The 26,242-nt window shown below is 30.3% G+C and overlaps 5 protein-coding genes and 1 long non-coding RNA gene across 14 annotated transcripts; 4 read left to right on the top strand and 2 right to left on the bottom strand.

The window, feature by feature from the left end:
* The first annotated feature begins 1,599 nt into the window (after window positions 1-1,599).
* On the top strand, window positions 1,600-3,704 carry LOC115707574 (GDSL esterase/lipase APG). Its single transcript, XM_030635588.2, has 5 exons — window positions 1,600-2,217; window positions 2,328-2,458; window positions 2,634-2,867; window positions 2,952-3,207; window positions 3,304-3,704. Exons 1-5 carry the CDS (start codon window positions 1,962-1,964, stop codon window positions 3,495-3,497), a joined length of 1,071 nt encoding a protein of 356 aa, XP_030491448.2. The 5' UTR covers window positions 1,600-1,961; the 3' UTR covers window positions 3,498-3,704.
* Window positions 3,705-9,877: 6,173 nt separating this feature from the next.
* Window positions 9,878-11,225, top strand: LOC133034631 (small ribosomal subunit protein bS1c-like). Its single transcript, XM_061109826.1, has 4 exons — window positions 9,878-9,973; window positions 10,128-10,289; window positions 10,695-10,970; window positions 11,145-11,225. Exons 1-3 carry the CDS (start codon window positions 9,878-9,880, stop codon window positions 10,905-10,907), a joined length of 471 nt encoding a protein of 156 aa, XP_060965809.1. The 3' UTR covers window positions 10,908-10,970; window positions 11,145-11,225.
* A 1,016-nt stretch (window positions 11,226-12,241) lies between these two features.
* Window positions 12,242-13,495, top strand: LOC133037874 (uncharacterized). The gene is made up of 2 exons (XR_009687860.1): window positions 12,242-12,729; window positions 12,822-13,495. It is a non-coding gene; the product is annotated as an uncharacterized LOC133037874 (long non-coding RNA).
* Window positions 13,496-16,646: 3,151 nt separating this feature from the next.
* LOC115707570 (GDSL esterase/lipase APG) lies at window positions 16,647-18,450 on the top strand. The gene is made up of 5 exons (XM_030635584.2): window positions 16,647-17,020; window positions 17,149-17,279; window positions 17,370-17,603; window positions 17,724-17,979; window positions 18,090-18,450. The coding sequence occupies exons 1-5, from the start codon at window positions 16,786-16,788 to the stop codon at window positions 18,281-18,283; spliced, it is 1,050 nt and encodes a 349-aa protein (XP_030491444.2). The 5' UTR covers window positions 16,647-16,785; the 3' UTR covers window positions 18,284-18,450.
* Window positions 18,451-18,525: 75 nt separating this feature from the next.
* LOC115707569 (polyadenylate-binding protein 6) lies at window positions 18,526-21,647 on the bottom strand. 8 transcript variants are annotated; one of them, XM_061115530.1, is made up of 8 exons: window positions 20,925-21,647; window positions 20,447-20,488; window positions 20,182-20,341; window positions 19,822-20,084; window positions 19,470-19,742; window positions 19,105-19,388; window positions 18,948-18,998; window positions 18,526-18,783 (listed from the first exon to the last, which is right to left on the bottom strand). In XM_061115530.1, the coding sequence occupies exons 1-8, from the start codon at window positions 21,172-21,174 to the stop codon at window positions 18,757-18,759; spliced, it is 1,350 nt and encodes a 449-aa protein (XP_060971513.1). In that variant the 5' UTR covers window positions 21,175-21,647; the 3' UTR covers window positions 18,526-18,756. The 8 variants fall into 8 exon arrangements, with proteins under 8 accessions (XP_060971513.1, XP_060971505.1, XP_060971511.1 ...); XM_061115522.1 differs by having other exon boundaries at window positions 20,179-20,341; window positions 20,925-21,646; XM_061115528.1 differs by having other exon boundaries at window positions 18,526-18,780; window positions 20,179-20,341; window positions 20,925-21,639.
* Window positions 21,648-22,408: 761 nt separating this feature from the next.
* On the bottom strand, window positions 22,409-25,824 carry LOC115707563 (protein CHUP1, chloroplastic). 2 transcript variants are annotated; one of them, XM_030635575.2, is made up of 5 exons: window positions 25,501-25,824; window positions 25,149-25,380; window positions 24,916-24,998; window positions 23,698-24,459; window positions 22,409-23,596 (listed from the first exon to the last, which is right to left on the bottom strand). In XM_030635575.2, the coding sequence occupies exons 2-5, from the start codon at window positions 25,294-25,296 to the stop codon at window positions 22,718-22,720; spliced, it is 1,872 nt and encodes a 623-aa protein (XP_030491435.2). In that variant the 5' UTR covers window positions 25,297-25,380; window positions 25,501-25,824; the 3' UTR covers window positions 22,409-22,717. The 2 variants fall into 2 exon arrangements, with proteins under 2 accessions (XP_030491435.2, XP_030491436.2); XM_030635576.2 differs by having other exon boundaries at window positions 25,566-25,822.
* Window positions 25,825-26,242: the final 418 nt, after the last annotated feature.

The raw sequence follows: 26,242 nt of genomic DNA, 5'->3' as shown, positions 1-26,242 counted from the left end.
GAAAATATAAAGTGTAGTTAGTGGGATTTGAATCTTTCATCTCTAACCTATTTACCAACTACTTTAACCATTACACTAAGGTTACTATTATGTCTATAAATATCATCTTTTAATACAAATATATGTTGTAACTAAATAAAATACATATACATTTTTTTCTCGATTTTTTTTTTTTTTCAGGAGGCAACAATGTGGATCCGCCCCGGTATACATTCATGTTTTTATATAATATTAATAATAATAATAATAATAATAATATAATATTTAATAGTATCTACTTCTGGTCTTCTCTCCTGATCTGGCTTGCTCCCTACCAAGCTAGTACTTATTGCGGTCGGATCAAATGGTTCCTATATAATATTTTACAAATATTTCTTTCTTTACTTACAAATATAAAAGTTGATATTAATTTGAAGAAGAAAAAACTATTCCTTAATTTATTAACCACACATATAACTTTATACAATACCCTCTTAAACAGCGTGGTTCCAATCGGTACATTAATTACTTTTTTGGTATTCAAGAAATTTTTTATTATTATTATATATGTTGTAATTATTTAACACATAATTTACAGTAAATTTTTAGAGAGTTTTAAATAATTTATATGCCAAAAATAATAAATTTAAATATTTTATTACACTTGTGATTATTCTTTTGTATATACGTGTGTGATTGTTTTTTTTTTATACATGGTAACTAATTGTTGAACTTTATTTTCAAGTAAACTATAAAAGGTGTACTCTATATATATTTTTAGCTAGCTAGTAGGTAATTAATTAATTATAAAACATCTCTCAAAAAAAAAATTATAAAACAATTGCAGCAATATAGACTAGAACTTGCAAGATTATTTGGTTATAGCTAATTTTTTTTACTAAATATTTATTGTATTATATATCAATCACACATATATTTATATGCATGCAAATTCTTAATAAATAAAAAAAGTGTTCGAATACAAGATCAGCTTATTTGAGAACTATCCCGGGCACAGCTAAGTGGTTCAATCTATATCAGTAAGTACGTGTATGATAGCAATTGCTGTTGCATGTTCTTCAAATTTAAGATATATAGCCTGTAGAATCCATTATCTCATCTATCAACTCATATAGTTACTTAATTACATTATTAATTTATATCTATGGGGACACACACATATATATTACATCATCTCTTTCCTTTACTCCACATCGATTTATAAATGTAGTTGTCTGGTGAGAAAGAAAATATAGATGGTGCATGCCATGGTGGTGAATATATGTTCATGAATATCTCAACCCCAAAATGTTTCATAATTTAATATGTATTGAATGTTATACAATAATCTCTCTCTGTGTGTGACAGGTATTTATTTCCAAAGCTACAGTATAGTTCAATATTAGTTGAAACATAAGTCAGCAGATCATGTTGCTGTTTTCCCTTAAATTTCTCAACCACCAAAATAAATCCATCACATGTGCAACTTTTCTCCATTGGAGAGCTTAAACTCACAGTGACAGCTGCTATTGTAGTGTTATCTATAATTTTTATATATAATTCATCTCAACTACCATGCCAACTTATATTGAATGAAGAGAGACCATATATTATTGTGGTTGTATCTTTCAAAATCATGAGTAAAAAGAAAAAGAAAAAAGAAAATCAAAATAGTCACTATAGAAAAAAGGACCCCAAAAAAATGAAACAATGAACACACAATATATAATCTGTTGGAGAGTTAAGTTACACTACTTTTTATAAAATTATAAAGTTAAATTGTGAGGTTTAAATGGTGCTATAGCAGCTAGGTACAGAAAACTTTTAAGGCAATCATTTAATGACCAAACACAACCCCCACCTTCCTTCTTCAATAGCCGCTTCTCTAAGGTCGTTTTCTACTTGAATATATATATGGACTTTGTCTTTGCTAAGTCTCTACTGCCATACCACTGTTAAAGAAGAAGAAGAAGAAGATAGAAATGCATAACAGAGGAGGAGCTAGCATGGTTTTGAACTTGGTGTGTGTATGTGTATTACTATTTTTATATGGTGGGAATGCTCAGGACACTCTTGTTCCAGCGGTCATTACTTTTGGTGACTCTGTAGTTGATGTGGGCAACAACAACTATCTCTCCACTCTTTTTAAGGCTAATTATCCTCCTTATGGAAGGGACTTCGCTAATCACCAACCCACAGGAAGATTTTGCAATGGAAAACTAGCCACTGACCTCACTGGTAAGTAGTACTCTAAACCCAATAAAGAAAGAAAAACAAACAAAAAAGATATCATGATGTTTTTGTTTAACTCGATCTGACACTAAATAGTTTAAAATTTGTTTGTGCAGCTGAGACTTTAGGCTTCAAGACTTACCCAGCGGCATATCTTAGCCCAGAAGCATCAGGGAAAAACCTTCTCATTGGAGCCAACTTTGCTTCAGCTGCATCTGGTTATGATGAGAATGCTGCAAGTCTAAATGTAAGTAATAAGATCTATATTTTTATACTAATACAAGCCTTAAAAGTGTCTACCTTTATATTTAATGTGGCTAAACTTCTAATTAATTAGACTTAAAATCATTAATTATTTGTTAAGCATTAATTAGCTCTCTTTATCTAACTTGATTGATTAATACCTGAACCTTTTTTTACAGCACGCAATCCCATTGTCCCAGCAATTGAAGTACTTTCAAGAATACCAAACAAAGCTGGCTAAAGTGGCTGGGCAGAGTAAAGCTAAATCCATAATTAAGGACGCTCTTTATGTAGTGAGCGCTGGCAGTGGCGACTTTGTCCAAAACTACTACATCAATCCTTTAGTCAACAGAGCCTACACTGTTGAACAATACAGTTCCATGCTCCTAAGTTCATTCAACACCTTCACTAAGGTAATATATAAGTACTTTAAGTAATACTTAAAACTGAACCTGTTTATGCTATATAGTTTAAAATAACACTTATTGCAAAAACAGGGCTTGTATGGTTTGGGGGCAAGGAAAATTGGAGTGACTTCACTCCCTCCATTGGGTTGTCTTCCATTAGCAAGAACCTTATTTGGATATCATGAAAATGGGTGTGTCTCTAAGTTCAACACAGATGCTCAAGCATTTAATAAGAAGTTGAATGCTGCTGCTACCAGTCTCCAAAAGCAATACCCTGATCTTAGACTTGTTATCTTTGACATTTACAAGCCTCTTTTTGATGTTGTTAAATCTCCTTCTCAATATGGTACTCACACTCTCAAACCCTTTCTTCTTTCCATTTTTCCCATACTGCGAGTGCATACAATAATTTAATGTCTCTGTTTTGAATTTGTTGTTATAGGCTTTGCTGAAGCAGCAAGAGGCTGCTGTGGAACTGGGACTCTAGAGACAACCTCAGCTTTGTGCAATCCTCACTCAGTAGGAACTTGTTCAAATGCTACTCAGTATGTATTTTTTGACAGTGTCCATCCATCTGAAGCTGCTAACAGAATTCTTGCTGATGAGTTGATAGGTCAAGGTCTATCCCTCATCTGATGAGGATTGTGTGTGTACTCACTTTTACTGAATCTATACATTATATAAGAAGATTTGATAGTATTTTATGTTACATGTACCAGACAAATTTCTTGTGTTTCTACTTCCGAGTGCAGTGTTATTTTCATTTTTTTTTAATATGTAAGATTGTAAGGACCAGAATTATTAAGAATATCTAGTGGTTGAAAGAATCTATATTGAGTTTCACTTTTGTTATGCTATGATGAATGGTTAAATATTATTGCTAGTAGAATGGGAATGAGAATGAAAATGGGAGTCAACAGACAGGAGAGATCCATTGGCAATCATACATGAGTACTTAAAATCCTACAAAATAGGTAATGTAAACAACTGGATTTAGCCATACAGTTACAACAGAGATAAGGAGATAGAATGAGATCTATTTGGTATGGCATCAAGTAATTATAGAGCATAGAATTAGAGAAATGCTAGGGTGCTCAATATCTATATAAATATCTAGAATTAGGGAATCTAGTAGGGTCCAAAGTATTTACAAAATAGGAGAATGATTAACTTTACATGCAGGCCCCGACCCGGATATATGCGGGTTAAGCCAGTAATTAAGACCCACCTAATTTATAGGTTCAAAAAAAATATTACTCTTTTTAAACTTACACACTTTTTAACTGATTTTGAAAAATACCACATTTTTCATATAAGGGTTCAAAAATATTTGTATGGCCCAATAAATTTTAAACAGATCAAGGAAAAACTGGAGGGAGTTACCACTTGTATAAAGGGCTATTTACAAAAATATGGGAAAATGAAGATATGTTTTGATATATATGGCATAAAAACTTAATTGCCTTAAATATGGCATTTTTTTAGAAAAACTTACAAATATGGAAAAAGATCATGAGGAATGCCATAAAAAACTTTAAATTTGTGTTTCTTTTTATTTTTTTTCTTATTTTTTTTAAATAAAACACTAAAATAAATAAAAAATGACTAGATGTGTTTTTTTTTACAGAAATTAAACTTGTTTTTTTTATTTAAACTACTGTTTGTTTTTTTTTTTTTCCTTTTTTCTTTGTTAAAAACTAATTATTTCATTAAAAGTATCAGGAAAAAAAAAAACCAGTTTCATCAACATCATCCTGAAAAAAAAAACAATATAAAAAAATAATCTAAAAATAATACAAACTTTAAAAATTAGTTTCATCAACATTAAAAGAAACTAACAATTTAAAAGAATAAAAAAATAGTTTTATTATGTTATTTCAAATTTTTTATTTTAAGTTACTTTTTTTTTTATTTTGTTTCTAGGTTCGAAACTTACACTTATTTTTTGTTTTTAATATTGGTATGCATGGTGTGTTGTTTTGATTATATTTGAGATTAGGTTTTATTTTTTTTTTTCTGTATTTTTGTGTGTGTGTATTTTTTTTATTTGATTGTTTGATGAAACTGGTTTCAGTTAACTTTATAATTAACATTTATATTTTGTTATGATTTTTTATAGCGTCAAAACTGGTTTCACAGGTTTTAACTGTTCTGTAATAGGGTTGCTCCATTTTTATGATATTTTTGTGTGTGTGTGTATTTTTTTTATTTGATTGTTTGATGAAACTGGTTTCAGTTAACTTTATAATTAACATTTATATTTTGTTATGATTTTTTATAGCGTCAAAACTGGTTTCATAGGTTTTAACTGTTCTGTAATAGGGTTGCTCCATTTTTATGATATTATTGTATTTTTTTTAGTTTGTATAAAACCAGTTTTATTATTGTATGATATTTGAACAACACTTTTTATTTATTTTATTTTAAATAATCAGTTTCTGACACACATATTATTTTATTATTTTCATAACTGGTTTTTTTTAAGTAACTAGTTTTTATAACTGGTTTTTTTATTGTTGTTCATAATTGAGTTTTAAGTTTTAATTTTTTATTTTATTATTTCAAGAAACTAGTTTTTATTTGTTAGTTTTTATTTTGGTTGTTCTACTAACTGGTTTCTCACATTCCATTGTTTTTATTTTTTTGTTATTCTTTTATGGTTTTTATTGTATTTTTGTCTTTTTAATTTTCTTTGTTTCTTTTTTTCTCTTTGATTTTAATTTCTTTTTCTCATTGTTATATTTGCTACATAATGTATGTTTTAATCAATTCTATTTTTTGAGCAAGCAAATAAAAATTAAATGCCAACATAAAGAATGAAGTTAGAAGTTTTTTTATTAAGTATTGATATAAAATTTATATGTTCAAAATTGATTTTTAAATTTAGTATCGTTTGTAAAAGTTTAATTATTAGTCATTGTGTAATTTTCATTATGTTATTGATGAAACTATTTTTTTTTTTTGCCTCTTTTAATGAAATAATTAGTTTCTTTTAATATTGATGAAACTGGTTTTTAAAGTTAGTATCGTTTTTAGATTGTAATTTTTTTTCATTATCTTGTTGATGAAACTATTTTTTTTTATTCTTTTAATGAAATTGTTAGTTTCTTTCAATGTTGATGAAACTAGTTTTTAAAGTTTGTATTCTTTTTAGATTATGATTTTTTATATTATTTTTTTTATGATGATGTTGATGAAACTGGTTTTTTTTTTTCTGGTGTTTTTAATAAAATGATTAGTTTTTAACAAAAAAAAAACAAGTTTAATTTCTGTAAAAAATGAGATACAAAAATGTACACTTATTATATATATTTATATATATACAAAGAGAAAAAAAAAATAGTTTAAGAAAAAAAATTGAAAAAAAAAAGAGAGACTTAAAGAGAAATTAGAAAAAAAAAAAAATTAGAGATAGAGAAGAGAAAGAAAGAAAAAAAAAATCAGACTTAAAAAATGAAAGAAAAAAGAGAGCCAAAATTGACTAAAAAAATATATAAAAAAAGACAAAAAAAAAGTTTTTTAAAGCTTTAATAAGTAAAAAACAGTAAAAAAGAAAAAAAAATTAACAAAAGTATAAATGTAAAACTTTCTTTGTCTAATTATAAATGTAATGTTTGAAAAAAAAAAGTTAGTATTTGGTGTAAATTTTCCAAATAGAAAGAAACCCTAAAATGTAAATGTAAAATAAATTAAAAAAAAAATAAAACTAATTAAGTTAGAAACAAAACATGAAATATGGGTTTGGATAATAGGTTTACAAAACTATGGCATATCAAATACCATAGAAAATCTTAAATGTGAAAAAATGCCATAGAAGAGTGGCAAACCTATAAATGCCATATTTTTGTAACTTTTTTACAAAATCCCATATTTCATGTAATTTTCACTTGTATAAACTATAATATGAGCCCTCATTTGTATATAGCTTTATATATGCTGATGTGTGAGCATTTTTTCTTAAAGTTAATTTGTAGGAACCAGATGTTAGTTTGGCAAGGTGCTTTGTTATTTGTGAGCAATTAAAGAACAGAAGACTCTAATGAGTTTCACTAAGTCCTAACAGATAATCATATATAGGATCATCAATACAGAAGAATAAGAAATGGTTAACCTATATAAGTGTGTATATGTATATAACATTACACACACTTACATGAAAAAGGAAACAATAATCAAAGAAAACAAAGAAAATGGTGAGGCCTATGGTATCCAAACTTATCAAAGACACTCAAAAGCCAAAAGGTGGCTAGATGATATGTATGAATGAGTGCTCAATATAGAAATGGTCAAATTGACAACATTACCATTGTTGAATGCTCTCATATATAAAATCAACCAATACTGAGGAAAGGACTGCAAAATGTAAAATCAATTTTATGTTTTCCCCAAAAAAAAAAAATATATATATATAACTAAATGTGAAAAGGACCACCAAAAATAATCATTTGATTCTTATTATCTTCTTGAACCAATTTCTTTAGTAAAGAAGTATAAATACCTATCACTTTTGCTTCACCACATCCACAGACACACAACGTGTTGGAATCGTTTGGTAGGCAGGTTTCATTTCATGGAAATAGGTTTTATATTGCTAGGAGAATGAGGAAGGGAATGAATGATAAACTTAGGAACGAAACATTACCGTGGTTGACAATGAAATGTGATAATTTTTTTTTACAATAATAATTATTTTTTTATAAAATACTAATAATTCAATATATTTTTTTCTTTCTAAGTGTTCAAAATAATTTTTATTTATTATTTTTTTTATATAATTTTGTAAAAAAAATTAACAATAATAAATAATTATAAAGAGTAAATTTATATACAAATTGATAATATATTTTATAAAATAAAATATATAAAAGAAATAAGGAAAATATTTTATATTTTAAATATTTATATATATATTAGTATTTATATATAAAAAATAATAATTTTAAAATGCAAAAAGTTTATGTTTGCCAGTAGCATTAGAAAATAAAAATCACATTTTCATTGAATTTTCTTTGTTAGCCAAATTTAAGTCTACCATTTTTACTTAGCCAACATTAAAATATTAAAAATCTAAACAAACATCGGAAACTTTCAGATTCCCATTACCGCATACCAAACAGCCCCTTTGAAAGTGCAAGGCTCTTTCGTGACATTTGTGTGCTCCCTTCTTTCGGATTCCTATATGACATTATTTAATTATCAAAAATATTGATTATTGCTTTAAAAGAAAATTAAAAGATGTGAATAACTATTTAATATTATAAGAGAGAGTAATTACCAAAGGCAAAATGAAAAGAAAATAAAAACACTTTTTTAGAATGATGCAATTTTGCCGATGTTTGATTTTTATAAGAGAGATATTTAGGGGTTGTTTGGCTTCATAATTTAAAAATTGAAACCGTTTTTAAAAATAGAAAACAGTTTTTAAAAACTAATAGTGGTTGTTTGGTAAAAAAATTTAAAAACAGATTTTAATTAAAAAATAGAAAACATCAAAATTTTGTTTTTTAATTTTCAAAAACTATTTTTTTTTTGTCTAACATGTTATATTTTATATTTTTCTCACATACTGGGATCCTAAACCTGAACCCGAATGAGTTCATATTTTGGTATGGTGTTGAAATATTGATTTTTTTTAGTAAGAAAAAATTAAAAATAGTTTTAAAAAACTTGTACCAAACACCATTAAATTTTTAAAATGACAAAACTCGAATTTCTATTCTCACTTTTAAAATACAATTTTAAAAACTGAAAACACAACCAAACAAACTCTTAGTTTGTTGGCTTTATTTTTAGATACATTTAGATTTTTAGGGATGAATGACATTTTTTTTTTTTTTTTTTTGAGAGAGAGAGAAGGGATGAATGACATTTTGATTATAATCAAATTATCAATGTTAAAAAAAAAAAAAAGAAAAAAAAACACTCATCTTGTTGAAGTTTCTCCTGAATTTTTCTACTTTCTTTGATTTTTTTTATTTTTATTTTTATTAACGCTTTTTTTTTTTTTTTTTTTTTTTTTTTTTGATTCAAGCGTTTATATATTACATCACGTTTTACGCAGGACTCGAACCCAGGGCACTACGCTCCAAATATTACTTTATGGCCACTGAAAGTGGCCCAAGTGGTTTTATTAACGCTAAGTAATCAAATGCGTGGGAGACAAATATATGCATACTCATACTATGAAATGAAAAATTGGATGAAAACAAACACACCGTTTTTTTTTTTTCCTTTTATTCCAAAACTCCTTTGTTTGGAATAATGAAGGAGAGTAATAAGATTAAGAATAATGAAGGGAGAGTAAGATTCATAATCATGTTCAAGAACTCAAAAAATGGAAAGATGGTTCATATTTTCTCAAAAAACAATAAGGAGAGGAAATTGTTACTTGCCTTCAAATGTTTTCGTCTCATAAACTCGGAAGGAATGTTGTGTAGTGGATTCCGATACACAATCTTGCCAATACTTTTTCTTTAGTGATAAACAAAAAATTTGGAACCGTTGTAAGATCAACAAAAACAAATGATATTCAAGAGAAAGAATATGTTCATTTTTTTAAAACAAAACTATTGTATAACCAACTTTCAACATAGGCTCATCAGTGGGTGGGGCTGTTGCCCACAGCTCACCGGCCCAACAGGCTTCTTAACTTTTTTACTACTTTATGATATTTAAAAAATATATTTTTATATATTAAAAGTGTAACGGCATTTCTTGGTTTAACAGAATATACCTTAAAAATAAAAGAATATTCTGTTAACTTTAACGGAAAAAACCAAAATAAATTCTGCGATTCCTCTTTCGTATTTAACAAAATCCTATTGCGATTATTTACGGGACAACGATGATGATTAGCTATCTCCATTTAGTCTATCTCTCAGTCGTCAACCAGTCTCGACCGACTAACTCATTCGTTCTCTCACTCCTTCGTCTTCTCACCATCGCCGCAAGCATGGTTCGGTTAACTGCTGGTACATCATCACCTCAGAACATCATCACCTCAATCGGAGAACAGAATGCAGAATGCGACCTCAGAAAAGAAAGCTTTGGAGCACAAGAAGGAGATCGCTAAACGATTGGGTCGTCCTCTTATTCAGACGAATTTTTACGAGGTAATCATGGGAAAAATTCATATTCAAATTCATGTTGGGTGTAAAGTTTTTACCCTTTTTATGTTTAGAAATTTAATTGTCTTAGGGCATATGCCATGTAATCTGATGAAAGAGGTGGGTTTATATTTATTTGTATGATTTGGTTTATCTTCAGGATGATACAGCATTTGAGAAGCAGAGTGCTCTTTTTGCTCTTGTTGTTTCAGATATGGAGCCATGGCTGCCTGCGGCTTGGTCAAGCAGAGTCACTTTTATCGTCGATGATTTTCACTCTGCTATCGAAAAGTACGACTTCAATTCTGAAATTGGGACTAAGGTATACCCCTCTCTCTCTCTCTCTCTCTCTCTCTCTCTCTCTCTCTCTCTCTCTCTCTCTCTCTCTCTCTCTCTCTCTCTCTCTCTGGGTGTTAATCATAATTCTTGTTTATATATTTTATTTAATTCAACCTGAATTATGGACAAAATGGGTATGAGCTTGAATACCCAACTGAATGTGGCCACCAAGCTATGCTTATAATTTTAGTGTTAGGAACTATTTAACTAATTTAAGCCAACTTAAGACTTAAATTATGGACAAGTGTTAAGAGTATTATCTATCTAATTATTTTTTGCTCTTGACTAGTTTTACATCATGAAACTGATTGTATAAAACGAACAAAAATTGCAACTGAAGGAGCAAATTTGCAATTATTTCCATACGTAAAAATGATTTATGATTTAGGTGAGGGGAACTGTTTTCTGTACTGATAATGGTGGAGCATTGGTTAATATTACTGCAAAATCTTCAACACACTTACCTCTTCAAGAAGCTTCAATCCACAGGCTAAAGCATGTAGAAGAAGCAGGGATAGTTTCTGGTTTGAAAATGGATTTTGTAATTATTGGTGAGAATGAAGTAGATGATAGCATAATCTTGAGCTTGAAGGCTATGTAGTATGATCTCGCATGGGAAAGGTGTAGACAGCTCCAAGCAGAGGATGTTGTTGTTAAGGGTAAGGTAAGTAAGTGCTATAATTTCAGGCAAGTTGGTTAGTTTATTATAGGTATCAACAATGTCATTCTTGGTGTTATAAAGAGTTGATAATGTAAACAATGCTAAAGAAGTGATCATAAGATTGTTTTATTGTACTGTTTTTTAATTCAGAAATGTTGTTGAAAATAATGTACTCAGGTTGTTGGAGCAAACAAAGGTGGAGTTGTGGCTGTGGTCGAAGGCTTAAGAGGTTTTGTTCCTTTCTCGCAGATATCATCGGTTAGTCATTTAACTCAGTTTCCCAATTGTGAGGCTCTTTAGATAATGAATATCTGCAACTGGAGACTATTAAATACTAGACTAACATTCCTCCAGGCTTAACCTCCTAATGTTCTACACTTGGCCATCCTTCTTCTTTAGCAAAGCTCTTATTTGAAGACCAAAGCTTGGTATTTATCCTTGTTTGTCTATACGAACATTTCAAATTATTATTTTCTATTTTATTACTGTGTACTACATTACTCTTTTCTCTGTTTGTCGCAACACTATCGAAGATTTCTTCCCCAAATCTCTGCGATAATCCTCCAAGGTTCACCATTATATTTCTTTAGGTGGAGGTGTGGGCAGTGGATTTCTGCTCATTCTCGTTGGTTATCTTAGTCTCAAAGCCTTCGAGAAGAGGAGGAACTCATATTTTGCTTTGATTCTTAAGACGGGTATGGATTTCTTTTCTTATTTTTCGATTTTCTATTGACAGGTTTTGTGTTTGGGAGATTTGCTTTTGTGGACAGATCGTAGTATTCTGATTGATTTTAGTTGATTATGGAAAACTAGAAGTACTGATAATGAAATTGGAAAAAATAAGAAACTGATCTGGCATTTCGGCTGCTGTGTGATCTATCTAGAACACCAAATAACTATTAAAAAATTTCTTTTCACAAAAAAGAAATGGTTGTTGCTATCTTGTATTATTTGAAGTAACTGCATTTAAGCATGATATTTTCTGTTTACTTTTCTTTGTTTGTCTAAGTACTAGATTTGATTTTGTTTCAGCTTTGGTAAGGAGTGAGAACAGAATGTTGCATGAAATAAATAATTCTTGATTATTGTACCCTATTCATCACTAAAGAAGTTTTAGTTTAGAGAGATGCTACTGCAATGGTTGCTTATTATATCAATGTGTGACAATGATTGGTAGTGTTGCTTCAATTGGCTATTCATTTGCTGCAGGTGGACATGGTAACTCCTATGTACTCTCAATTAACATATGAGGGGCTTTTAGATTAGGTAAGTTACTATAGCTGGAGTGTGGCAGTATTTTACTTATTAAATAACTTTTATGTGGTATGATTTGACTAGAAATATTTACGAGCAACAGAGATGTTGATGATACGAGCAAAACAAGCACATGTTGTAAATCTTTAGTTCGTCATGTGGCATTCATTCTCACTGTTCTTGTTTAACCAGCATGTAAACTAATTCATGATTTTTTTTCTCTTTCCAATTAGTCTGATTGGTGATATTTTTCTCTGTTATCTTTCTCTCAGATAATCTATATTCTATTTGATATTAAATACCTAGATCTGGCAGCAGAACATTTAGTATTACGTATGTTTTATCTTTTCATTTAGTATTACGTATTGTTTCAAACAACAATATAATGTTCCACCTTAATGATCCTTTGGCTGAGGACCTGATGAGTTTTTATGAGAGAATGGGGGACACCTTGGCACACCAATATTGTGGCTCAGCAGGAATGTTTTCATTTATTTTGCTTTTACTTGTATGTTTTGTTTTCTGTAGTATCTGATATGGTACCTTATTAGCCCTTGTGCTCAATTTGCTTACATTTTTCTGAACTGTGATGTCGAACAGATATTTTCTCAGAGAAGGGGGCAATGGAAAGCGGCAACTCAGTCTCAGGAATTCTTCAGAACTCTTCAACGTTATTACAGTAATGCATACATGGATGCAGAGAAGCAAGATGCTATTAATGTGTAAGTTTACCACATTAAGTATCATTCTTGTAACTAACACCTTGGAAGCGGAGTCCTTTTTTAGAATAAATATTCTGATATCTGAATGTAATAAGATTTGTAATGGGAAATTGTTTTATCTGCTGAGTTTTATGGGCCATGTCTTATTCAAACATTGTTGCTGCCTCATTAGAAACAATTAGTTTATTTTACTCTTCTTTTCATGATCGGTAAAGGCCTTTGTTGGTTGTGTGAAAAAATTAGTGTGCTGCATGCTGTTTGTTATTCTATCATTTAAAATTGATTAATTTTCATGTAATTAGTACTTAGAGGAAAGAAGCAATAGCTTACTCTCTAATTCAGCTAATTAACTGTATTGATCATCTGTTTTAGTAGTAAGAGTATGGAGATTAGGTGATCAATTTTTTTCTTCTGAGTTTCAGAATTGTTTATAACAATGAGTATAAAGTACAATAAATTCATCATTCAAGCAGCTGAACCAATGGAAGATTAGGTAGAAGTTTCACTATACTCTTTTTAGTTTTTCTAATAATATTCCATATATTAAGACTTTTTTTTTTCTTCTATTTTAAGATCGCACATTCACTTTAATTTATGTTACATAATATTTGCTTTAAAATCTGTAAAACTTATGACTTGTTCCTCCAAATTTTCTATAAGTAAATATTAAGTATTATTTAGTTATGACTTATATATACCCAAATTTATTTGAATAACCAATTATAATACCACAAATATTACTTTAATAAAACGAATCATTCGTATGATCATACCTTCACATACAATCTAAATAAAAAAAATAAATAAAAAAACTTAAACTTTACCTAAAACTAATATTTACGTGCCTCGGCACGTAACTCCTACCTAGTGGTCAGAAAAATATGCGATGAATCTTCTTAGATAATAAATTAAATTTTTTAAAAATTTATAGATAAATTTTATTTCTATATAATTAAAATCAGTTTTTATGAAGAAAAAAAAATCGGTTTTCTATGATCAAAAAATAGTTTTTGGTATTCGATAGATTTGATTTTATGCTTCAAGTACGAAAAAATGCTTCAAAAAATTAAATGGAATTTACAAACACAATTACAATAGTATGGCAAATCGTAAGTCCATAAAAAAACTCTTTTTTTTTAAAAAAAAAAAAAGCTAAAAAAAAACTATAAAAAAATGAACAAAGTTAAATAGATCATATTTAATTAAAAATCTTTTAAAATCCCATATTAGGTAAAATTATTTTTTTTAAGTCTTACCCTTTTTTTATTGGACATTTTTATTAGAATAGAATTGATTGGTTTGGCTATTTAAAAAAAAAATGGCTTTTCTTATTAGGGAAATTTTCTTTTTTATTAATTTATTTTTATTTTATTTTTTTTGCAAAGTTTACTAATAACACTTTTTATACTTCTTATAAAAGAAATATATTTAATATATATTATGAGAAATTTTCTAAAAAATATGCGAAAAACAGTAACCAAAGGAATAACTAATTATGCAATTATTTATGTTATATTCTTCTTTCATATTTTTTTTATTTTTTCATAAAATAATTTTTTTTAGAAAAAATTATGTTCTTGAACAAATTAGTAACTGTTTAAGTAATGATTGTTTTAATATTTTTTTTTTATATGAGGATGTACAACATATTTATTTAAATCATTTTACAAATTTTTTAAAAATTCAAAATAATTTAATGTATCGAAAATAAGATTTATACAGTCTATATTGCGCGTGTGCTTGTTTTGTTTTATACGTGTGTGAAGTGTCTATTTTGTTTTACACGTATGTGAAATATCTATTTTATTTTATACGCGGGTGAAATAAATTTTTTATTTAAATTTTATTTATTATATTGTAAAATATTTTAAATTTTTCAAAACTAATTATATAATTTATTAAATAAATAAAAATTAAATTATTTAAATATTAAAAATAGGAATATAAGTGCATCAATGTACTTATTTTTGGAATACATCGTATAAAAGCACCCAATCCCAATCATATTTAACGTCAATTATGTCTTGTAACATTGATTTTTTTTGATCAAATGAATCTTCGATCTTTTTAAATTAAATAAATAATGTGATACACCGTTGACAAGTAAAAATTAGATTTACTTAGTACTGTATATCTCTAGTCGCACATCATTCTTGTATTTCAAAATTAATAATAATCCTTTATAGTTAGCCTACTTGAAAATAGAGAAACAAAAATCAAAATTATCTATAACCGGACGATTATTTAAAGCTCCACTACTTTAAGATTTGTTGAGTTGAACATTTTGTTAGTTTCTTCATTAAGTTAAACGCAAATGATTAAAATGGTTAAACTTACAATATTTGCTGCATTAAACAAAAAAAAAAAAAACAATATTTGTTGCATGCATAAACATTTTTCATGTACGTGTAGAAAGATTTTCCAGTTAGAGATTAAGTCAAATATATTATTATTAGAGAACTCCTAACAGTTTCTTTACTCTATTCTTTAAAATATATTACCAAAACTCTACTATATATTATTCATTTTATATTAATAATTTATTTGATATTACACACATATAATAAAGTTAAAAGAAAATAATGTTAAAATATGTTTAGCTCAATGAAGTTATCTCTACATTTAGCTAAGTACTATTCATTGAGCTAACAAATATGAAAATAGCTAAGGTTTACCTCACTTCTTGGAAGCTCAATTTTATAATTTTTTCTCTGTAATTTAAAGATTGAGCTATTTTAACTCTATTGAGAGTGCTCTTAATAGAAATAATTGCAACATATAATATCAAAAGTTTTGTATTTGCACATAAATTTAATAATTTTTTAATAGTATTTAATGTTTTGTAAAATTATAATTTTTGTATTTAGTTTCATCAATACATATTCCATTTTAAATTTATTAAAAAATATATATAAATGTAACTCATATTACATTTTTCCGTTAAGACCTAATACTTTAAAATATGGATTTTAAATGTGTCATGTTTAAAATATTAACATTGAGTAAGTATAATACTAAAAAAAAATATTAAATTTATATGACTTACACTCAAATTTTAAGTATATTTATCTCACTATTTACCTTAATTAAATATTTAGGTATGTTTAAAAAGTTAACTTAATACGGGATAATTAATAATAATTGATATGCTTTAATTACACTTTTCAATTCTAAATACCTTTATGAGAGTTAATATATATAATTACTGGCTAATTGTGGCCGAATTGTTAATGTGTAATGCTAAATGCATATTAAATTGCACATTTGCACACACTTATTTCAAACAATAATGTCTATTATTATTAATTATTTATATTTTTAGATAAGAACTCTATCACTTAATTATGTGGTTGTGTATTAAGTATGTAATTTGGGTGTGTCGGAATCTTTATTCATTGTGAATTATTTATAAATTCTTATCGTTAGGCAAAATAGTAATGAATGAATGAGGAAAAATATAAAAAAAATAAATAAAAAAAAAAAGAGAGGAAAGTGGTCACTCAGGCACGAAAAAATGAACACAACATCATATACAATTTGTTTGAGAGTTAGTTACACTTTTTTAGCTAGTGGTAGCTAGAGAAAGCCATTAAAAGAGTCATTTAATGATCAAACACAACTCCCGCCGACCCTCCTTAATTAGCCGCTTCTCTAAGTTCACTTTTTACTTGAATAATATACATATATATATGGACCAGTTTAACAGAATTGTAACTTATATTTAACAATCAGTATTAGCTGTTACTGCATGTATTGTGAAAAATTCACTTTTACGAAACTTGCATAACAATAGTGTCTTAATCATATAGGGAGTGTTACAAAAAGAAGAAGAAGGAGCTAACATGGTTTTGAATTTGGTAATGTGTGTATGTGGATTATTATTTTTATATATTGGGAATGCACAGGACACTATTGTTCCAGCGATCATTACTTTTGGTGACTCCATAGTCGATGTGGGCAACAACAACTATCTCTCCACTCTTTTCAGGGCTGACAAACCTCCTTATGGAAGGGACTTCGTTAATCACCAACCTACCGGAAGATTTTGCAATGGCAAATTAGCCACTGACTTCGTTGGTAAGTATTAATTACTTAAAACCCAACAACAACAAATACTAGATTATGTTGTAGGCTTGTATGCATGCATGCATGCTTGTGTTTTTTTTGTTATATTCATGAGCAGACTTAAATTGGATATTGTGCAGCTGGGACTTTAGGTTTCAAGTCTTACGCACCTGCATATCTTAGCCCAGAAGCATCAGGGAAAACACTTCTTATTGGAGCCAACTTTGCTTCAGCTGGTTCTGGTTACTATGACAAAACTGCAACTCAAAATGTAACACTTCTTATGCTATATTTTTATGCATTAACTAACTAGTTCTGTTTATCTAACTTAATTGGTCAATACCGAAACCCTTTTCTACAGCACGCAATCCCTTTGTCCCAGCAATTGAAGTATTACAAGGAATACCAATCAAAGCTGGCTGAAGTAGCTGGCCAGAGTAAAGCTAAATCCATTATGAAGGACGCTCTTTATGTACTGACCACTGGCACTACCGACTTTATACAGAACTACTACACTAATTCTTACCTCAGAAAAACCTACACTGTTGAGCAGTACAGTTCCATGCTCATTAGTTTAATGAAAAATTTTACTGAGGTAATGTATAATTTCGTTGACTGATACATTAAAACTGCACTTTTTATGATCATATAGTTTTGACCATATTTGAACTCTTAAAATTTTACAATAATAGTTTCTATCTTACTACAAAAACAGAACTTGTACGACTTGGGGGCAAGAAAGATTGGAGTGACATCACTCCCTCCATTGGGTTGTATTCCATTAGAAAGGACCTTAGCTGGAACTCATGAAAGTGGGTGTGTGTCTCAGCTGAACACAGACGCCCAAGGATTTAATAAGATGTTGAACAATGCTGCTACCAGTCTCAAAAAGAAATGCCCTGATCTTAGACTTGTTATCTTTGACATTTACAAGCCTGTTTATGATCTTGTTAATTCCCCTTCTATGTACGGTAATAAATTCATACCCTCTCTTTTCTTTCTTCTTTTTCCCCACACTGCATACAATTATGATTTAGTAATATAGTTAAATTTAATGTATGTTTTGAATTTCTTGTTATAGGCTTTGCGGAAGCAGGAAGAGGCTGCTGTGGAACAGGGACTGTAGAACTAACCACAGCTTTGTGCAATTCTCACTCATTAGGAACATGTTCAAATGCTACTCAGTACGTATTTTTCGACAGTGCCCATACATCTGAAGCTGCCAACAAAGTTATTGCTGACGAGATGATAAACCAAGGCCTATCCATCATCTGATGAGGATGTCTAACTCGTTTCTACTGAAATCTATATAAAAGAAGAATTGATAGTACTTAGCCAACTGTCTTAATAATACTATTATGTTATGTGTGACAGACGAATTTATTGAGAAGATCTAGTGGTTGAAAGTATCTATGTCCTTTAATTTTATTTTTGTTATGCTATGATGAAACTGGTATGAATGGTTGCTTATTGCTTGTGAATGGGAAACGAGAATGAGAGCACTTTAAGAAAAAAAATGTTCAACAGAAAGAAAGAAGAGATTTATTGGCAATCAAACATGAGATGTTCAAAGAACTAGTTACAAAAACAAAGAAATGTTTTAAAATCAATTTCAGAAAACATGAGTACTTAATATTCCTATACAATGAGATGTAAAAGATCCATGAAGATTCTATACTATATGATCCTTAACGTTCTTGCATCCATGTATGTTCGGCTACCTTTCTTATCCCCTTGACTCCCATAGCTCAGATGTCGGTGAGAACACAAGACTGCTACAATAAAAATGGAATATTGAATGTGAGCAAACAATCAACTCAATTTGAACACTAATGAAAAAAAAAAAAAAAAAAAACAATTGAGTTGTGAAGCAATCATATCTGTGCTAGCTCTTATATCCCTTTTACTTTACTTGGAAAGGAAAGAAAAATCAACATACACTGGGTCGGAAATTCTGGTGGCGCGGCTGCTGCATTTGCCTTGTTGGAACCTGTCATTACAAAATTGTTTTTTAAGCATATAGCCTGCTGACAACTACAGAAATAATCAATGGTTTTTTAATAAATATAAGGTTCCTAAATAAAGCAAGTCCTTACACATGTGGAGAATTGTTGCAGGTAGTTCTGTAACAGATAGGGATACTGTACATGGCCAACATCATTGCCAATGTTGAGATACTCATATGGCTGGTATGGGAGTGGAGAATGTAAAGACGGGGAAGGATTGAAGTTGTATGGGACAAAAGGGATTGAACAAGAAGCATTATCCCAGTTTGGAATATCCAAAGATTGTTGAGGGTAGTGGAGTTGCGACTCCTTGCGGTGATAATCTTTCTGCCAAGCGAAGGTCACACGCAAAGATTTTTGTTCTAAAACAGTTCCTGGGTACAAATAAACTGGCATTAGACAAGATAGTTAGAAAAGAGGTAAGGAGATAGGAATGAGATTTATTTGGTGTATACCATCAAGTGTTTTGAGAGCATTCTTGGCTTCTTCGTGAGTAGAGAAACGAACAAAGCCAAATCCTTTGCTGACGCCATTCTCATCTCGCATCACTCGAACTGATGTTATATTTCCGCAACAACTGAAATGTTTTCTTAGTTTGTTATCGTCAACAAGTATGTCTAGGTTCGTAACATGCAAATTTGAAGCCTTTTCCAACTGGGAGTTGAGCATTTTGTTTCCCGCCATAGTAGGTTTCTTACGAGCCCTTTCCACGTACATGTGCCTTGATCCTGATCCATTGTTTCAAGTCAGACAAAATATACTGATATGGCTTTACAAAATGATATGAACAAAGTCACCGTGTTTTACCTAACAGTGAACCGTTCAACCTCTCAACAGCAATCATAGCGTCTTCAGGGGACTCAAATTTTACAAAACCCATACCCCTCGAGTTACCCTCGTAATCCTTAAGTATGACTACATTAGAAACCTTTCCAAATTGTGAGAACTTGGCTCGAAGAAAATCCACACTGATATCTTTATCAATATTTTTCACAAACAGATTTGTAAATGATGTTTCTTCTTCATTGGTTGCTGTCCTCTCACTTTTCTTGACAAATTTTGTCACATATCTAAAGTACATAGCAAAGAAAACAGAACATGATGATGAGCTGAAGTAATTTAGCATAATAATAATAATAAAGAAAAACAAAGAAGGGGGCTCACAACTTTTTCCCCTCGATCTTTGTACTATGGAGATCACCAACAGCAGCTTTTGCAGAGTCCTCCGAGTCGAACTGGACAAACCCAAAACCCTTACTTATGCCATTTGCTTCGGCAACCTTGCAAGACTGTATATTCCCATATTTGCAAAACATCTCCTCCAAATCTGCACTCGTAATCGAACGGTCGAGATTCTTCACAAAGATATTGCCAATACCAGTTTTTCTAGGAAGAGGATTTCTTTGAGACCACATTATTCTCATGGGCTTACCCTTTAGTTCAGTATGATTCAGACAATCTAGAGCTTTAGAAGCTGAGAAATCAAAGAAAGCGAATAAAGAAAAGTTATATAGACAGAAACTTATAAATGATTACTTAAACAAACCACCAAGGAAGAACAAAAACAATTTGGTGGGATATGAAATGTATCTTAAAGAATGTTGACATAGCAAGATAGGTAATACCAGAAAGAAAAAGGACACATCAAAACAGAGAAGAAGAAAAATAAACATGATATAGTAAATTTGAACAAATTACCCAAATGATCAGTTTAAGCAAACACTAAAAATTAAAGAAGCCAAGAAAAATTCATTCACAGAACAACTTTCCAAAAGAAAGCTCGAATTTGAATCATTTTTTCGTGAAATGAACCAAAGAAACCAAGAAAATTGCGAAAGACAAAAATCAAGAAAGAACCTAATACAAAAGGAAGTAACGAAATAAAAAAAACAAAAGACAAAAGTGTATACCATGGGAGTGGGAAAAGAAGTTGACGTAGGCATAACAAAGAGATTTCCCGGTGAAAAAGTCTCGGCAGAGGCGAACGGAGGCCAGGGGACCCATGAAACGAAACGTTTCGATAAGGTCAGTTTCTTCGGCAGTTGGGTCCAGGTCACCCACATACAACGACTTCTTGTGAAGATTAGCCTCTGAAACGGGAAAAACTGTTGTTTCCGGTGGTCGTCGTGTTCTAGACGGAGCGCCCACTTCTGCCACCATTTTTGCGATTTCAAAAGAATGTTATGTTTAGAGAGAGAGAGAGAGATTGAAAGAGAGAAATTCAGAGGAAATGTTATGTTGGTTCGTTATAAAATTTTGCCTTTATGAGAGGTAGGCGAAGGGTATATATACCGACAAATTAAATCTGGGTTTTTAACGTCGGCGTCTTAATTCGGTACTTTGCCTGAGAAATAAAAAAAAATAAAGAGCGGGAAAGTTAACTGTTTGTTGGTTGGGCTTTAATTGCATTGGATAGCCACAGGCCCATTGTCCTGGTAGATTCTCAATTCTCATATAACCAAACGCTATGTCGTTTTATTGACACCCAAGAGCATCTCCTACCAAATTACACAAATCATCTTAAAAAATTATTTTTTTTATTTTTCTTTTAACTACGTAAGATTAAATACATTTTTCCACAAACATTACTCTAATATGGGCAACTCCCACATTCTACTTTTTAATTAAATTTTATAGTTACATACATTATCTCAAAAAATTAATAGGTGATAAAGTAATTTTATTTTAAAGAATGGCACATGATCATTGCTCAATATCTTTTGAATAATGATACTTATAAAATTAGTTTAAATTGGTCAAATGTTGCAAAAACCATTCCATAAGTAACAAAAAAAATAAACTATCTCTAAATTGGTGTGTCCTTCTTGTCCCCACTAATTGTTTCAAGACACATCATCTATACCTATTTTACATGTATTAATTTAATTTAGAGTTTGTTAAAGAATTTATTATATGTTAAATAGATATAAAATTGTGTACTAAAATAATTTGTGGTACAGAAAAAACACACTAATTTAAGGACGTGAATTTTCTTTGGTTATCCGTTAAATATTCTCTAAAATCTCATGTCGTTGTTTTTAAAATGGCTTTTTTGTTCGGAGAATAATACGTCGTTTGGTAAAAGTGTACTAGAGACCATGCAACTTCTCGATTGTATCCAACTTCATGAGTTCATGTCTATTTTATTTATTTCTCTAAAAAAAATTTCTTGTTTTATAAAAGATTTTTTACTCTGGATCCTTTTTCCAAAACAATCAAATTAACAAAAAAGAATTGATGTTGAAAAATAAAAGAGACCAAAATTTAAACATATAATATCCAAGCAGCCTTTGAAACTGAGCATGTCTTCCACCAAAAAACAAAAAGATGTTTCAAACAAACGATAGCAAGACAAGACTGTTTACACAGATAACTCAAGATAAGAACTAGAAAGTTAATAATACGGGATTATAAAATGTTGAGTTTATCAAGGGCTCAATTTTTTGTAATGAGATTATTATATAACTACAAAGTATAAGAAGCTATAAGAGAACCTTGTTGTCAGTGCCTACAATTATACAGCACCAGTAACTCAAACAATAATCACTATACGAACAAGCTTTCTTGTTCTCTAAACTTTCTCCTATGTTTCTTACAAAAGAAAAAAAAGAAAAAGAAAAATGGGACATGGCATTGAATCTGACCATTTTATATACAAAATTATAAACTAGTGTAAAAATCTTTACATATGGAGACTTCTTACTCACAAAGAACTATAAGATGATGACCTTCGATGTGACTTGTGAGTTCCATAACGAGCCCTCTTCAAAGCTTCTGCATATTTCACCAACTCAGATCTATCAGTGGAATTATCCGAGTGCTTATCAATTCGATCTTTAGCTGTAAAATCTAAATCAACTTCCCCACCCAAAACAAAGCTCTTGTACACATAAGAGGAACCCCCGTCACTCTTTCTTTGCACCCTTTCGATGTCCACACCTTGTTCTTTCTTCAGAGTACTTTTTAATTTGTGCAAATCCAAAGAATGTCTACATAAATTCAGAGTTGGAGTTCTATATCTATGATGGTTCTCCGCAGCTCCATAAGCTCTTGTTAATGCATTTGAATCGCTCTCTTCTGCAGATTCAATTTTATCTGTTGATGAAACATGATTATTATGATGACTACTGTCTTTCCCCATTACAAGTTTCCTGAGCTTATTGAAAATTTTCTTCTTCTTTGAAAGGCTGGTTTTGGCTGCAGCTGAATTATCAAAAGGAGATTCATCTAACTCACTGGAGTCTGTAAAGGAAGCTTGGGAGGATGACCATTGGTCAGAATCAAAATCAATAAGGTTGATAGTCTTTTCCCCTACTCCCTCAGTTTTTGCATAGTCCAATATTAGCTGCTTGGCTTTCTTCTCAGATTTCGGACTTAATGTTTTGCTGAGGTCCTTTGCCACTGTTTTACCAGCTGCAGGCTGATAATTTCGCAGCTCATATCTTAAACAAGCATTAACCCATCGAAGATAAACTAACTCCTCAATATCAGTACACCTATCTGCTTTGAGTTGCTCAATTTCCTGCTGCAATTTATTGTTTCTTTGTCTCAATCTCTCACTCTCTTCTTTCAATGCATCGGTCTGCAACAAAATACATCATAACAAACATTTAAAATGCATTACCAGAATAATTGTAATAAGGTAATAATGATGAAATATGATTAATAGAGTAAGTAAATTACCTCAGGATCTTCCAGAACAGAGTTTGCAAGGATCTGAGTGGACTCCAACCTCAGAGACAGTTCAGAATTTTCTAGCCGCAATGACAAGTTAGACTTCCTCAGCTCTTCAGCTTCATCCTCCAATTCTTTTAGCCTTTTCAGGTGCAATTGAGCATCAGCATCACTCGAAAAAGAGTTGTATTCCTCCTCTTGCATCTTCGCAACTCTTCGCTGAAGTTTTAATATCTGTTCCTTGTTCTGTTCAGCTTCATATCTGAGTTTCTTCTTCAGCATCTTGATTTTTGCTCTCGCATCCTCAAGTTCTGCTATTACTTTAGCTTGACCAGCCACCTGCTTCTCTAGTCTTTGGTTTTCTGCTTGTAATGATTCAATCTTAAGATTAAAAAGCTTAGCCTCCATGTTGTTTATCTTTAACCGATTTTGGAGCTCCATGACAGTGGTTTCCTGCTCTTTAAGGCCATAATACTCGAGCAACTGAACTTCAAGATTCTTCTCCCTCTCTCTAAGAATTCTAACCATATTTTGAAGATGGCTGATCTCTTGCTCATATTCATCCTTCTCTAAAGTAATAAAAGCTTTTGGAGTTTCTAGGTCTGAACTAGTACTATTAACATCACCATTTGGAGAAAACCCAGCTGTGGGAGTAGCAGAATTAAAATCTTTGGCAATTTCATAAAATTGTGGCAGGACGAACCCATCTCTGTCTCCACTAAATTTACTACTAGAGATTTCAGCCGGAGATTTCTGCATGTAAGCCTCCTCCTGGTAAAAAAACAGGCACACATAAACATCATGCTTCACTGTAAAAATAAACTGAGCAGGAAGCTGTGATTAACTTCATGGTTTCATTAATCAACATGGAAAACTCAATAATTGACATAGCTAAATTTGCATCACATGCCAATTTGGGAATTCTTATATAAGAAAATAAAAAATTTCAAAAAGCTGATCTTAAACTTTTAACAAGCTGGTATCAACAAGATACAAGGGGCAGTAATAAAATAGTAAAGCAAGAATCATCACCATCTTTGGCTGGTATCAACAAGAGACAAGGATATTGAAATATAATTCTAAGGAAATTAATTAATTTAATCATAAAGTAACAAGTACATACCTTTTCTAGACAACTCTGCACCTTAAGTTTGAAAAACAAGATCTGATGCCCTATAGTTTCAATTTAATTGAATTTATATAAATTGACGAATAAATAAAACTTACATATTTCTCTGATGCAACAGCAACAAGTCCATAAGAATTGGGTATTGTCATCCTCGAATGAATCTCATCTCGTCGAGCTTTTCCTAATCATATAATTTCGTTACCATAATCAAATATGCATGCTTATATAAATAATAAAAATAGCAAAAAGATTCTATAAAAATTTATACATTAATAAGAATATATGAATTAAAAAAAGAAAACAGGAAAAAGTAGAGTGAAAATTTTCAAACCTAAGGAGCGTGGCGTGGGTGGAGGCAAGGCTGGCTTGATCCTTCTGGTTCTAAGGCGAGAATAAATAAAACCAGCAAATGAGAGAGCCAAAGCCATCCCAAATTTCAACATAAGAGGCCTCATATCGCCTCTCTCTTTCAATTTCATGATTTAATACCTTTATCCTTAGCCAAACTGATTACTGATTACTCCACATAACGAGTATACTTCATCTTCTTCATCATCTTCCATCTTTGTAACCAGAAACACAGAACAATCAGATGAAACCCAGAAAACAAAAGACATAAAAATAGCATAAAAAAATATAGAAAAATTTGAACAACCCATCATTGATTCAAGTCAAAAGCATACCCAAAATAAAAAACTCATCTATGAGATGAACCCATTAACAAGAACAATGGCATAACAACAGATACCCTGCTCGGTTAATATCCATAGAACCGGTGATATAAGTTGTTCTCATGAAGGAGCTGGTTCGGGGAATTGAATTGAATTGAATTGAAGGAGCGGATCATCAAGACAGCAACGTTTTGAGTTTGTCTAGTTGTATATATTTTTGTGTTTTCAGGGACAAGATTTTTCATTTGTCTCTTTCATTTTTTTATTTTCATGGGGCTACTGGCTCAACTATATGAAATAGGTAGTTGGTACAATAGAAAATTATGTATATTATAAAGTTTTGAATTTAATTTCTTCTAAATATTATAATGTGGACAAATATTAGCCACTGATTTTTGTCTCATGTGTACTCATGTAATGGTGAATTAGCAATAGGAAAGAGAAAATTAATAATAGAATGATATTCTGATTCCTAACTTCCAATTAGGCAAAGAAAGAAAATTGGTTTGGACACGCAAATAAGAATAATAACAATAATTTTGAAGTCGGTTTTAGAAAAAATGGAAATGAATGGACAACCTGTTTAACTGCTTTTTGTTTAATCTATTCTTATTACAGGGTCACCCCTGTTCTACAGTAAAGAATTAGATGCTGGGGCCTTGGTCAACGGTCCATATTTATGGAATATCTCCATCTCACTATTTCTTTTTTTATTAAGAAAACAGTAATACATCAATTAAAAAAATTGTAAAAG

The sequence above is a fragment of the Cannabis sativa genome, chromosome 1 (genome assembly GCF_029168945.1).
Source record: "Cannabis sativa cultivar Pink pepper isolate KNU-18-1 chromosome 1, ASM2916894v1, whole genome shotgun sequence".
Taxonomy (NCBI): domain Eukaryota; kingdom Viridiplantae; phylum Streptophyta; class Magnoliopsida; order Rosales; family Cannabaceae; genus Cannabis; species Cannabis sativa.
This window is presented reverse-complemented; position numbering and strand designations above follow the sequence as displayed.